The sequence below is a fragment of the Henningerozyma blattae genome, chromosome 3 (genome assembly GCF_000315915.1).
Source record: "Henningerozyma blattae CBS 6284 chromosome 3, complete genome".
NCBI lineage: Eukaryota > Fungi > Ascomycota > Saccharomycetes > Saccharomycetales > Saccharomycetaceae > Henningerozyma > Henningerozyma blattae.
In genome coordinates, this window is record NC_020187.1 from 1,764,853 (window position 1) to 1,779,678 (window position 14,826).

At 31.0% G+C, this 14,826-nt stretch overlaps 5 protein-coding genes across 5 annotated transcripts; 1 reads left to right on the forward strand and 4 right to left on the reverse strand.

The window, feature by feature from the left end:
• Nucleotides 1–555: 555 nt before the first annotated feature.
• Nucleotides 556–1,470, reverse strand: TBLA0C07260 (uncharacterized protein; the record flags this gene model as incomplete). The annotated part of the gene is made up of 1 exon (XM_004179988.1): nt 556–1,470. One exon carries the CDS (start codon nt 1,468–1,470, stop codon nt 556–558), a length of 915 nt encoding a protein of 304 aa, XP_004180036.1.
• Nucleotides 1,471–2,192: 722 nt separating this feature from the next.
• Nucleotides 2,193–4,421, reverse strand: TBLA0C07270 (uncharacterized protein; the record flags this gene model as incomplete). The annotated part of the gene is made up of 1 exon (XM_004179989.1): nt 2,193–4,421. The coding sequence occupies one exon, from the start codon at nt 4,419–4,421 to the stop codon at nt 2,193–2,195; it is 2,229 nt and encodes a 742-aa protein (XP_004180037.1).
• Nucleotides 4,422–5,506: 1,085 nt separating this feature from the next.
• Nucleotides 5,507–7,771, reverse strand: TBLA0C07280 (uncharacterized protein; the record flags this gene model as incomplete). Its single annotated transcript, XM_004179990.1, has 1 exon — nt 5,507–7,771. The coding sequence occupies one exon, from the start codon at nt 7,769–7,771 to the stop codon at nt 5,507–5,509; it is 2,265 nt and encodes a 754-aa protein (XP_004180038.1).
• Nucleotides 7,772–10,883: 3,112 nt separating this feature from the next.
• Nucleotides 10,884–12,911, forward strand: TBLA0C07290 (uncharacterized protein; the record flags this gene model as incomplete). The annotated part of the gene is made up of 1 exon (XM_004179991.1): nt 10,884–12,911. The coding sequence occupies one exon, from the start codon at nt 10,884–10,886 to the stop codon at nt 12,909–12,911; it is 2,028 nt and encodes a 675-aa protein (XP_004180039.1).
• A 970-nt stretch (nt 12,912–13,881) lies between these two features.
• TBLA0C07300 (uncharacterized protein) lies at nt 13,882–14,802 on the reverse strand (the record flags this gene model as incomplete). The annotated part of the gene is made up of 1 exon (XM_004179992.1): nt 13,882–14,802. One exon carries the CDS (start codon nt 14,800–14,802, stop codon nt 13,882–13,884), a length of 921 nt encoding a protein of 306 aa, XP_004180040.1.
• Between the last annotated feature and the right edge of the window lie 24 nt (nt 14,803–14,826).

Sequence of the window (14,826 nt, forward strand, 5' to 3'; positions counted from 1 at the left end):
AGTAAATAATGAGGTGATCTTATTGTAGAATTGAAAGCATCAAAACGTTAGAGCCATTATCAATTTTAAATGGAAGATGCAAACTTGTAAATCATAATAAGGGTCTTAATACTCTTCTCAGAAAAGTAAGTATTTAAAAATGCTTTGATTGTGAAATCTAGTTTACGTATATTAATTAGTTATAAAAATAATGCTTTGTTAGCGTTAATATTTCTCAGATCTTTAAAGCAAGCCTGATTAGGCCGCGGGAAATAGAAGTTATGAATTGAAGTAATATATATATATATATTCTGAGTTGAGGCAATATATATAATAATTGTATTGGGGTATTTATGGAACAAGAGCTAGTTTCAATTTTGTCCATAATAGGACACGTTCTTTACTCTCAACGATTATTGGTTGGTAACGAATTGATACCATATCATTGCTTTCCAACAAAAGCCACAGTATAAGCTTTCTAGTATTTTCTTAGCTGTAAACTGAAAATAACCCCTTCAGAATATATATTATATTGTGATTATAGTACAAAAAGTTTAGTCAGGATTAGGGGTATCTTTAATATGATAACAGAGATTCTAAATTATACTCTATAAATTCTTTAAAATCATCAGTGTCTTTTATATCATATAAATACTTCAAAATATATGCAGGTTTCATTGCAACATAATATTGATTGGCCCATTTCTTAAAAGGTTGGACATTTTCATTTTTTGATTTTTCGGTTAGATAGGCAGCTTCATAAGCATTTTGAATTGTAGAGTTTTGCTTCTTGAATGGACCAGATAATTCCATTATATGGCTTACTGCAAGAAATTTTGGAAGTTTTTTCCGTGAATTTGTTGGATTCTTGGTTGACTTTTTAGATGAAGTAGCCGAGCTTTTTTTATTTGATTCCTTTTCTAGATTTTTCTTTTCTGCTTTCTTTTCTGCTTCCTGTTCTGAGTTAATATTATTTGTATACAAAGTTACAAATTTCATTACTTGGATGGGTATTCTTCCACCAGGGCGTTTAAGCCCGTCAATAAATTTTAATTTCCAGGTGTTGATGCTACCTTTGAAGGTGTTAAGGTGAGATTCTTCACAGAAATGTTTAATATCATCAATTGAGTTACAATATTCTTTTATTTGAGCAAAATTATCCAGAACTGTCGCAATATCTCTGAGTACCTTGTATTTATTTGCTGAGGATGAGGCTTCTTCAACTTTTTCTAAAAAATCACTAGTAGTCTTATCATTTATCATATCTTCTAATTTTTCATCTAATGACTTTGGTGCAGTAACAAATTCACGAGGCAAAGCTGGTTTATCCAAATACACTCTGAACTTATATTTATTAAATTCGAAGTCAAAACTTGTTTGATCCATATAAAGTGTATCTTTAGTGGTTTTTTGTAGGGATTTGGAACTTATTCCTTCATCACTTGTTGGTGCAATTTTGTCTCTGATAGAACTTGAAAATGGAGTTTCCATTGATTAAAGATTTAGCGAGATAATTAGAGGACGGTTTATAGTTATATATCAGAATAATTGAATTACACTATAGGTATGTTTCTAAAACTCAAAAAAGATTCCCTTAAGACAAAATACAAAATAAGAAATAAAAATAATTCAGTATCAACCTCTCCCCACTAGAGAATGATAGGAAGTTCGGCCTTTCATTGAGAACGAAAACTGGCACGAATAAATGAAAAACTGAAATTTCGTTTTAAGTAGTGTAATACGGAGAACCCGGACACCATTGTGATAATGGGCAATTGACGGAGTTTTTAAGGTAGTAATTAGGGATATAATACGTAGAGATCGGAGCCTAACTGGTAAGCACATTGTCAAATTTCGGAATGTCTAATACTATGCAATCCATCCTAGATGAGGATGCATTATACTATATATATTTTAATATGATATTTAAATGCTAAAGAAATTCATAGAATGTCTTATATACTATGATAAGATATGGAAAAGCAAATGGGAATTTATAAAGAAATTATCATAAGCAACTAATAATTTATTTCATATATATGTGTTCCTCATATTTGTTTGATTTGTAGTACTTCTGCCATTTCAGAATGTTTTGCTTTTTCATTCAACAAACTACGCTTGCATTACTTTCTTAAATCTAATTCAGTTTTTTATATCATTGCAGGGTTCTTAGTCGTACATATTATACGGATCTATCTTCCTTACTAGAATTATCATCCGTCCCTTTTTTCTATATCTTCTTCCTTATTTTTTATTTCATAACTCAACCTTTGTTTTGTTCTAGGTTTGTTGCTTCTTTTCCTCCTTCTTTTCTTCCTTCTTTTCTTCCTTCTTTTCTTCTTTCTTTTCTTCTTTCTTTTCTTCCTTCCTGTCCTCCTTTTTATCTTCCTTCTTTTCCTCCTTCTTATCTTCCTTTTTGTTAGAATCCTTTTATTTTTTCGATCTTTTATCTTTTGGATCTCTTCAGCGGGATCAATATCTAACCCAGGATGCTTATTTCCATAGATTCTACACTCAGATAATGAGTGAGAAACTATACATTTCGTTGCTTCATAATCTAAATCTCTTGAAAAGAAATAATTCTCATTTATTTTGTTTCCTGAATACATATGTAGTACATAATTCAATACTCCTTTAAGAGTTATAATTCTTGAAACTCGGCCTCCCTCTGTATACATAAAAGCCATGTAATCTTCAATTATTTTGGTTTTAGGATCCTGACCTAATATATCCCATGAAGCAATTGAATTAGGTATCATCATATTATAACCTGTACAATTTGTACTTTTTCCATCCCAACCCAAAACATCAGTATCAAAGCTAACATTAGGCGCAAACATTTCAAAAGTAAAATTTCCTGAACTCTCCGCCATGACTGTTAACATTGGACGATAATATCTCTTGCCACAACCACAATCATCTAGCCTAATTTTGGTAAATGCGACCCATAATTGTTTGTCTTTAATCTTTGGCATTTCATTAGGTAGCGGAACAAATGGAGTGCCTTCACGAATTACATCTGTAAAAACTCCATCTTCAACTTTAATGGGCGGTTTCTCGAAAACAATCTCACACTTCCCATCTGTTAATGAACATTTTAAGACCTGAAAAGGGTTATATTTACGAATAAAGTGAATATACCCAAGTGATATTGAAGAGTCAACGCTCGAATCGTTTTCTGTAAAAAACGGTGTCCAATTAGTCTCAGGTTTCCTATTTGATTCTTTTAAATAAAATGGAATCAAATTATTTATTGATCTATGAGGTAAAAAGGCATACATCCTCCTATCATCATTATTATGCATATCAAATACAATTACTGGTTCCTCTAGCTTCTGTGACTTTTTGAGTATGATCTGTGGATTAGTAGGCCCTCTCAATCTGCCATTTGTGTTAAATGGAAATCTGTAAACAGTTGGATAAGTAACAGAATACCGGTCAAGTAATTTTTGTTTTCTTTTCTTGGCTTTCATATTTGAATCTTTATATTTGGATAAGCAGTCTTCATATGCATCAAAATCCTCATTATATTTATCGCAATTATCTTTCACTTTTAAATCTCGTTCAATCTTCGATAACTCTTCTTTAAGATTATTTGGTTCGTTAACGTCTAATTTTAAAATTCGTTTACCTTTAATTTCGTTCCAATCTTTGTCATAAGCTTGTGCTCTTATTACAGAAACGTCGGGTTCAAATAGTTCTTCTTCTGACGAGTAGCGAACACTTGTTAAGACAATATAGCATTGTTCACTCTCTAGCCAGACACTTGAAGTACCCATTTTTTGCCACCTCTTACGAACAATTTCATTTTCACCCATTCTCTCATCCTGTTTTACTACTCTGTCAGATAGAAAATCTTTAAAAGCAACAATCTGTCTTCTTATATTAAACAAACTGTCATCGATAAATGGTCTGTTTCTTGAATATTCTATATCTTCTGTGTATGCCAATTGATTACACCCTACTGTACCAATATTTGTATTTAGATTCCTTGGATTGATGTCAGGTAATATTGAGTTAATTTGATTTTCTTCCTTTTTGGTATTCTGATGGGAGAAAGGATTATAATTGGAAATATACCCTGGTATCCTTATACGACTATAGTTGTCGAAAGTTATCTTTTTGGATATTGGAGAACTATCCTGAAATGAATGCCTTAACTTATGTCTGATATCAACCATATCAAGATCCTTTTTATTTAAAACCAAATCATCGTCATTGGTAGTCTGAAATTGGAAAGTTAAGAGACGTTGATTATTACTCGCTCTTAATATAATAAGTATTATAAATAAGAGTAATATTCCCTTAAAAATATTAAGTTTTAAATATTTTTTCAATACATTTGTCTGTTTTGAACTCGGAGTTTTGGTACTTTTATTATTTATGTACTTCCGGTATTTCGAGACTCGTTTTAATCTTTTAAAAATAGAGTTACCTTCCATAGTATATTCAGATGTTGATGTGTTCTGACTCAATATTACTAAAGTTCTAATAAAAGGCTGTCTGATAAAAAATACCAGGCAAAATATTTATATTTTGTTTAACTTATAATAGAAGTAGAAGCAGAAGCAAGTTATTAATTTGAGCTAAACTTAAGACTCATATTAATAGATAATAGTTATTAAATATTGCTTATTTAATAAGAGAAATAATTTGAATTATTTATTAGAGTAGCAATATTTATATATATTTATTTATTTATATTTTTTTTAGCATGTTATAAGAAGATTATACCCCAAGAAAGAATATGCATCCTAAGAAACTGATTTTTTAAAATTTTGTTTACATTAATGGTTATGTATTTTCCAGATAATAATATATTTGAGATTTGATTCGTTTTAACTTTATTTCTGGCCAGTAAAAGGAAATACGTGTCAAATCGTGTTTTCATTTTCAGAAATTCCTTCCCGGAGTCGCGAAGGAAATTTACCAAATCATGGAAATGATGATATATAATCCTGTACAAAATAGTCACTGTTTCCTGAAACCAACTTACTCTATCGGTTAAAACTAGATATTATCGGAACATCATATTTCTAAATTTTTGTTTTATGAAATATCTTCATATATTGCTTGTCACCTTAGATCAAAGGTAAATAATGTAACAAGCGCCTTTTATTTGAAACCAAAATTATGAGACTATTTGGAGCTATTTTAAATATAGATTAAGTGGGTCCTAATTTTAGATATATCATGTGCCAATGTTTTGTTAATCTATACCTTTTAGTTTGAGCTTCTAGATTAAATGCTAGTAGGCCTAAATCTACAACCGGTAATATTCCCTATTTGGTAGTCCTTTCTTGTGTCACAAATTTTAACGTACTTGTCACCTAAAAAAGTGAATTTTTTATTAATTAAACATTATTAAAAGTAAAAAGAAAAAAAAGTAAAATAGTCTTTATAAAAAATGCCAGTATATAATTTTAGGAATATTAATATTGAATGGATGAAGAAGAAACTAAATGTAAGTTTCGTGTTTTTTTATCATAAAAGCTTGAAAAATATTGTCGGGGTATAGTTTTCCTTTTTATTTGCCTAAATATTGTTTATGCTTTTCACCATAAGCTTTACAGATATTCTTTGCTTCTTCATGTAGACATTCAAAAGAATTCATAAAGATAAAATCAGTGTCATCGGATTGGATGAAATCTTCCTCGATATCTTTTTGAGAATATATGTTTAAAATATAATCCAAGATTCCTCTTACGGTAATTACTTTAGAGACTGCATCTGCTTCACTGTAGGAGAATATTAAAAAATCATCGAATTTTCTAGTTTTTGGATCTTGGCCAACTACATCCCAAGCAGCAATTGAATTGGGGGACATTACATTGTACTCTTTGCATTCAGTTGAAACCCTATCCCAACTCAATACATCAGTCTGGAAGTCCATCGATGGGACGATTAAATCTTGATTATAAACACCATCTTTTTCTACTAATAATGTTAGCATTGGTCTATAAAATCTTTCTCCGCAACCACATTTATCTAAATGTAATTTTGTAAATCCAATCCACATCTGTTTCCCAAAAATTTTTGGAATGATATCAGGTAAAGGAACCATTTGAGTTCCACCGCGTACAATACCAAAATTATGGCCTGCAGGATCATTTAAGAATTCAGATTTGTATACCATATCGCAAACACCATCTAATAATGAACATTGTACCACCTCAAATGGAGCAAATCTTCTAATGAAATGAATAGTTCCCGGTGAAACGTCAGAAACTGTTTCAATATCTTCTTCTGTGAAAAATGGAGTCCAATTCTTTTGAACGGAATTTTTATCTTCTCTTAAATAAAAATGTACAAAATTATCAAAAGCTCTATGAGGTAAGAAACCATACATTCTTCTTCCATCACCGTTATCCATATTAAATACAACTACTGGTTCTTGTTTATCTCCATTTTTTCTAAGAATTATTCTTGGATCTTCAGGCCCTCTTAAATAGCCACGAGGATTGAATGGAAATTGGTAAACAGTTGGATAAGTAATATAATAAGAATCAGTTATTTTATTTTTACGATCATTAATATTATCTGTGATTTCTTTATTTTTAGCAATACAACTTTTATATTGATTTGAATCATTTTCAAAAAGAGATTCACAGCTTATTAATTGATCAAATTCTTTATCAATATTGGCTAATTGAATTTCAATATCGTCAGGTAATTCAACGTCTATTTTTCTAATTTTTTTCCCTTTAATTTCATGCCAATATTTATCAAAAGCTTGAGCTCTTATCATAGATACATCAGGAGCAGATTTCAATCCTCTTGAAGAATACATTACTCTTGTTACTGTAATATAGCATTGTTCAGTCTCTAGCCAAATGGTTGCAGAACCGAATTTACCCCAATGAGTTCTTACTACTTCATCTACAGATTTATCTTTTTCATTATCATGGAAAGTCCATTTGGAAAGAGGATCATCTCTTCCCAATACTTGTTCTCTAATATCAAATAAGCTATCTTGAATTAAAATTCTTTCTTTAGAATATGAGATTTCATTTTCATATCTTAAAGTATCACAATCAATTAATTTTGAATCATTTAATATTGAAGCTAAACTTGTTGAATATTTCCCATTTAGAAAAAAATTGTTATAAAATAACGTGTCTAATCTTCCATAATCGTTTTTATTATTAATATTTTCATTTTCATCAATTATTGAATTTTGCTTAATACCATGATGATTTTGATTTTTTGAATCAATTGGTGCTGGTAACTTAATATTTGAAACATAACCATTTACATCCATCTTGAGATATTGTTCTTTTCTAATTTTATTTGAAATTGGAGAATTTTTAAAGTCTTTAAATTTTAAAAAGGGATTAATATCTACATTTAAAAGATCTCTTTTACTATAGACATTATTACCTTTTAACCAATTTGAAATGTAAGTGTTATAAATATAGAAATTTGTATTTTTATCATTTATTGATTTCAAATTTTTAAAATTCAAATTATAAATATTCATATTATTGAAATTTAAATTTTTGCCATCATTTGAAGAAAAAGCAAAACCTAAAATAAAATTCAATAGAGTTAAAAAAATTGATATTGATATGAATTTTAATTTATTATTTTTAAATTTAATTATAAAGAATTTATAAAAATTAAAGATGAGTTCAATTGGTTTAATTAAAATTCTTAAAAAAATTTTTTTAACTTCAAATATTGAGATATTGTCATTGATAGTATTATTTTCTATAAGTGAATCATCTATACTAGATTCGTCGAATACTAAATCTTCCTTAGATTTATCATTAATAAAATGATTTGAAGCCATTTTTTTATTTAAAAAAAGCGGTTTGGGGTGGTGGTGGTGGTGGTGGTTGTGGTAGTGGCGATTTGACAAGTTTAATGATGAATTATAGAATTAAGATTATTTTTTTTTATATATGTTTAAGATCATCAAGAATCTTCTGTATTTTCTTTTTTAATTTCAAGGTTTCAAGTAACCAAGATTCCTTCAGGAACAATCAATAAAGAGGAACAAGGTTAACCGTTTTAATGAAAACAATAAAAAGAGATCATGTTTCAGTTCTTGGTAATAGCAAACGGTAATTAAGAATAAAATATACACTAATGAAGTATCACGGAGAGGGGACCACAAAGAAGGCATTGCCAAGAAAGTATCATTAATAAAACATAACGGAGTATCCAATAAGCTTCATTTGTTTCTAAAGTTAATTTAACTTTACGGTAACTTAATTTACAATTATCTTAATATTTTTTAAATTATTTGGTGTGATTCAAGCCAAGACATACTCCGCAATAAGGTAAACTAATTTTATTCTAAATATAAAAGGAAAAGAATGCTAATGACATATATTTACAATTGAAATACCGAGTTCAGTGCCACGTATTAAATTACTTTAAGTAAACATGCCAAGTCTAAGCAATTACAGTATTTATTTATTATACATCTTGAATCATGCACAAAAAAACAGTCGACACAGTTTAGTCTGTCCATCTCTGACATATATATCAACATTATCATGAGGAGAGATTTTTTTCTTGGTGTCAATCAAATTTTATTGGACGTCTAATATTGCCCACACCATAAATCATCTCTGATCCAACGAATAAAATGAAACAATTTGAAATCGTGCCTCCAACTCCGAAACTCTCATTATGTATTGCCTAATGCCTTAATAAATAAACAAAACAAGTATTCAATTACACACTTGTGTAAGTGTCATTTGAGTCGTTAATTAGGATAATGATGTCAATTTCTCTAAGCTCAAGAAAGAGTATATACCGTTCAAGTAATTGCCATCATACACTTTAATTTAATTACAATAAACCAAATTGCAATGATGAAATCATTAATGACAGCAAAACTATTTATATATTAAATATGGATTCCTTATAATATTTACTGGAAATAAAAAAGTACCTAGCTCTGTGACACGTAATAACAAGTGATTTAGGAAACGGAAAATTAAAAAAAGCGAGCCAAGCCAGATCCAAAGCAATAACATAAACACACCCCCTACGCAATCTCTCTAGCCTTGTCTCTACGCAACATCCTGTAGCAGATCTCTAAGTAGTAACTCCGATGACTCGTCCGAGGCTATCTCCGTCTAGTCGGGACCCTGCAGCCAGAAAAAGAAGTGTGATAGGTATTTCCGCCATCCCTTTGCCTCTGCACACCTGTCTCTGCGATCGGAACATCTTGGACCGCCTGCGGACGTATGTTTGGCACGGCAGGCCTGCACACAACGATGCCTGGAATAACTGTCCCACGAAGTCATTACCAGATCCGGTTATGCGCCGGACCGACTCCAAAGCCGAATCTTAATCTGTATCCGTCTTCGTATCCGTATCCGCTTCCGCTTCCGTATCCGAATCCGAACCCGAACTCGCGTCCGAGCCGAATCCCGAATCCGAATCCGGCTCCGAGACGGCATTTTCTTAGATTCCCAGATGGCCCGCCCGATCCATAGTTTTCGGTGGACTCCTTACCGATCCTCCTACAACTCTCCTGCCAACAATGTCTCTACAGGAGCATCGTAGAACAATTCCTGCGCAAGTGTCTGGGCACTTCTCTCCGGCAGAACGCCTGAAACGGCTTTGCCCCCAGAAGGATACCTACTAGTTTTATTTTTCCTCCATACACGAGGATTGTCCTGGAAAATCTAAAGCAGTAATAAATGAAACGGTTAGACTAGCAGTTTTGGGCAGCCACTTCAAGCAGTGCTAAATAGGTAATTACATCGGTATTGTAGCTGTTTCTGGTATTTTTCATCCCACGGTTTAATTTCCCCAGAAACAGGCGTGTCCATGCAAAGCCTACTGTTATTGAAATTTGATATTAATGAGATACGGCTCATCGTAGTAGCCTTCCATTCTTGGTTTCAATAGCTGAGATGGCAAATGGACAAAAATAAAAAAAAAGAAAAAAAAAAAGGAAGAAAAGGAAGAAAAGGAAGAAAAGGAAGAAATGGAAGAAAAGGAAGAAAAGGAAGAAAAGGAAGAAAACATTCAAGATGGCAATCATAAAGGCGTTGATAATATAGCCTATAGTAGAGGAAAATTAGCTTAGAAGCTGTGCTTTATTTGAATTTATATATTGTCTGATTTGGTCTCATCAGAGAATCCTGTGCCGACATTCTAGCCTGTTTTCCATTGTCTTTACTTTTTTTGAGTTTTTTTTTCATGGTAATGTCAAAATACCGTTTTATAGTATTTAACATATTGTTGATTATGTATATAACACTAATCCTTCTCGTGTTTCACCTTTGCGCCTGTGTGTCTGCCTACTAATCCTTTTTCTTGAATCATCTTGTAGGTGTGTGTGTATCTGATCATCGTTTTTTTTTCACCTTTTATTTTTTGGTCTTCTCTCAAAGTTTGTTTTGGCCCCATTTGTTTATTCCCTTAATTATCCTTCATAATTGTTGGCTTTCCGTTGGTACAAGGTAGATATAGCTACGTATACATATATAATCTATTGGTTACGATAATCAATATTCAAAATTACCATTGACACCTATCATAGTGTTTTTTTTGGAAGGTTTCACGTTCTGTGCTTTGGACCTTACAGTTTATCAACGGGTTTTAGAACTACATTTTCTGCTCTACTAGTCGTTTGCCGCTCCTAAGGCTTTCTACTTTCAACGCTATAACTTCTAGTTTTGTTTTATCTTTACAAGCTCAATTAGCTTAATTAGCTTAATTTTACTAGCTCAATTCAATATTGCTTTTTATTTTTCTCATCCGTTAGCTCTGATTGTTCTTTCATTAACAATCCTTAAAATTCGTCATTAATTTCTATTTTGCTCTTTTGGTCTTTTTTTTCTACTATTATTATTCTGTTTATTTATTTGGTTTATTTGTTTTTTGTTCCATATTGCTCTTATAAAATAAAATAAATTCCAAAAGTAAAAATCATAATGTCTTCCTTATCTTTCCAATTATCAAAATTACGTTCTTTAAGAAGATTACTCCACTACAGGTTAAAATCAGTGATCTTAGCAATAAGTGTCATATTTATCATTTCAATAATATTAATAACTTCCAATGGTAATTATAATAATAATAATAACACAATTATAACCAACTCGTGGTATCCTTCTTCAAATACATTTGGATTTTATAATACTAAAAATTTTGTGGATACAAAAAAAGATCTATCACATCTAGATCTTTCCAATGTTTTATCTAAAACTCTGGTTAATAAATTTCCAATCCCTAATGATGAAACTTTTTCCAAATTTGATGATTTTAAATTCACTGGTTATATTACAAATTTAAATATTCAAAATTTAATTGAATCGAAAAAGGATGAATTAGATAAGCATGAATTAAAATCAAAAGATGGTTCTCCGATAACTGTTAAAGAATTCGAATTAATGTTAACAAATAATTATGATTCTTTGGTTGGTTGTGAAGATTTAGCTTATTCTTCTAAAATTCATTATTCCGTGGAGAGAAAAATCATTTCTGATGATTTATTATCCTTAAGAAAAGAAATTATTAGAGCTGAAGATGAAATTGCTAAACATATGGTTCATGATAATGAAAAGGGTAAAGATGATGCAGAAATTGTGAAATCAAATTGGTTTAGATTTGGTTCTTCTAGTGTTTGGTTAGAAAAGGAACAATGTTATATCACAGTAACAAGATTAATGTATTCTTCTAGGGGTAGAAAACAAGGTCCAGATGTTTCCATTGTTAGAGCTCAAGCTTTTGATAGAAATTGGAATGAATTATTTAATAAACGTATACCAAAATTAGACTTGAAAATTCCTGAAAATTTGGAAGAAGAATTGAAAAAGATAGATATAGAATATGGGTTATCCTCTGATGTTTGTAAAGCTTTCGATGAAACTTCTTCCGAATATGATAGTTGTATTATAAATCAAAAAAAGAATTATTTAAAAAATGAAAAAAGAAGAAATCAATTATTAAATAAATATTTCATTACTTATCCAACGATTTATAAATTCCCAATTAAATTCGGAGGTAGATTTTCTGGCCCTGAAGATCCGAGAATTATTATGAAAACTACTGAAAATCATGTAGCTGATGAACCAGTGGTTGTCTTTAATATGCAAGATAGTGGTAGTAGAAGGATGTATGGGTTCTTCCCACACCGTACAGTAGATTCATTAATTAAATTTGAAATTCATAATGATGGGATGAGAAATCAAGAAAAAAATTGGGCTCCAATTTTTACTGATAATGATTCCTCAACAGAATTTTCTCGTGGTTCAATTCATTTTATTTATAATTTCATGCCATTAGAAATTTTAAAGTGTTCTTTGAATGATGGTAGTTGTGAAAAAGTCTTTTCTAAAAAAACATTGGGTCTCTCTGATAAAACAAATTTCGGTGGTGTTCGTGGTGGTACTCAATTTGTTCCTTTGCCTTCAGTTATACCAAGAATTCCAGGTAAACAACTTTGGTTAGGTTTTTCAAAATTACATATTGATAAATGTGGTTGTGGTGAAAAATTCTATAGGCCTATGTTGAATATTTTGGTGGAAGAAAAAGGTATATATCATCAAGAATTGATTGTACCTTCTATGGACTTTAATACAGAAGTTTTAGATTGGGATACTACATCATATTCTTGTAAATACTATAATGTCATGTCTCCAAACTCAATCGCTTTCTGGGATGTGATCTCACAAGATCCGAACAACAAAAAGTTCGATGATTTATTAGTGTTTACATATAGTGAGGCTGATGAAATTTCAAAAGTCATGGCTATTAAAGGCCTACTAGATTATGTTTTGAACTTATATTCTGCTAAAGACCTTGAAGAAGAATTTATTCCTTCTAGAGATGTAGAAGCTATTTTAGCAACAACATTGGGCTGTGTTAAACAATATGCCGAAAATGTTTGTAAAGAATATGGTGCTTTACATCCCGTTGAAGAGGAGGAAAAGGAAAAGGAAAAGGACAAAAAACAGTAAATTAGCACTTCTTTTTTACCTTATTAATAATTTAATAGCAATGTTATAGTAAATTGTACTTAGTAATTCATATTTTTGTTAATCTTTTTTTTTTTTAGGTAATATATCAGATTTATACCGATCCTTTCATGTTCATCATTGTGACGGGATGAACTCATGTTTAATGAGAAGGTTCTACTATATGATTGTGACTTTTATCCTATTGAAACCACATTAGCAGATACATGAATTTTCAATTTTACATAATTATTAATGTTCGCTAAGTAATTCTTCAACTTTTTGAAAACTGTCTAGTATAAAAAATTGCAATTTACGAATGAACTAATATTACCTGAGCTCTCAAATTAGCGCAGGAATCATTTAATAAGATATTCGGCCAAGTATCCCAATATTCGGACAACTAGTCTACTTATACTGAGAAGGTCTATAGTTTATCTATTATAATTCCTTATTCTTTTGATGGACATGCATAGTTAACTGAAGAATTGTACTATAAAAAAGCCCAAATGACAGTAATTCTTAAAAATTGAAAGCAATATAACTAAATTAAAATTAACCGGGTTTACATAATAGTGTTTACCATCTGGGTAGAACAGCTCCAATAGTATTAATAGGGATATTGAGACATGTATAGATGAATCTGATTTTTTTTACCTAACTTCTTGGATAAAAAACCTAATAGCTAGTGAATTATAAAAAGAAAATTGGAGATAAGAGCAGTAAGTTTGAATACTTGAAGTTTTTTGGAATAATTGTTCATTAGAAATTACTTGATAAATTTAAACTTAACTTTAGAATGGTAGGTTGTGTATAGCTTGGAAACTTTCATCCTTGTTGAAGAAGACTTCGTGAGCTTAGAGCACAGGAAAGAACGATTTACGCGTCAAATATAACTATTTTATTTTTTATATATATAAAGGTTAATCCATTCTATAAAATGCTATAAAAATTGCAAGCAAAACTACTTTATTTATTGTTTATCCCAACCCATCTTGATAGCTTCATCGTAAGTTGGATAATCAAAGTAACCTTCAGAAGTCATGGCGTAGAATAAATCTCTGTTATATTTGTTTAATGGCAAACCTTTTTCTAATCTGTCAACTAAATCTGGGTTAGCAATCCATAATCTACCATAACCTAGCAAGGTTCCATCGTCTTTCATGAATTCTCTTGCAACTTCTGGGTGTAAAGCAAGGTTACCGGCTCTGATAATAACACCTTTCCAGATAGAGTACACGAAATCATTGGTACCATCAGTGTATTCACCTTGACCTTCAGTTAAGAATGGATTAGTGACACGAGGTTCGACTAAATGAATAAAGGCAAGACGGTTACCAGCTTTAGCTCTCTTTTCTAATTCACCAGTGATGTAAGCAAATTGAGCGACACCCAATGGGTTAGAACCACCAGCCATATCGTTGAAAGTACCATATGGAGAAAATCTGATACCAACCTTTTCAGCACCAATAGCTTCGATTAATGCATCAACAACTTCCAATGGAAATCTAGCTCTGTTTTCAATTGAACCACCGTATTCATCAGTTCTTTTATTAGAGTTAATGTCTAAAAATTGATTTAACAAATAACCATTGGCAGAATGAATTTCAACACCATCAGCACCTGCAGCAATACACTTTTTAGCAGCCGTAACATAATCCTTAATGTATTGTTTGATATCATCCTTAGTCAAACCATGGATCTTGATGTCGTTTTCCTTGGCGATTTTACCGTATTGGTCGTTACTGTAAACACCGTCAGTAGCACCGTCGTATCTTAAACCATCTCTGGCCATACTCTTGGCATCAGCAGCCCAACCTAGAGCCCATAATTGTGGCCAAACAAAAGAGTTGTTCTTGTGAATGGCAGCAAAGATTTTTTTCCATTCAGTCATTTGTTCTTCTGACCAGACACCTGG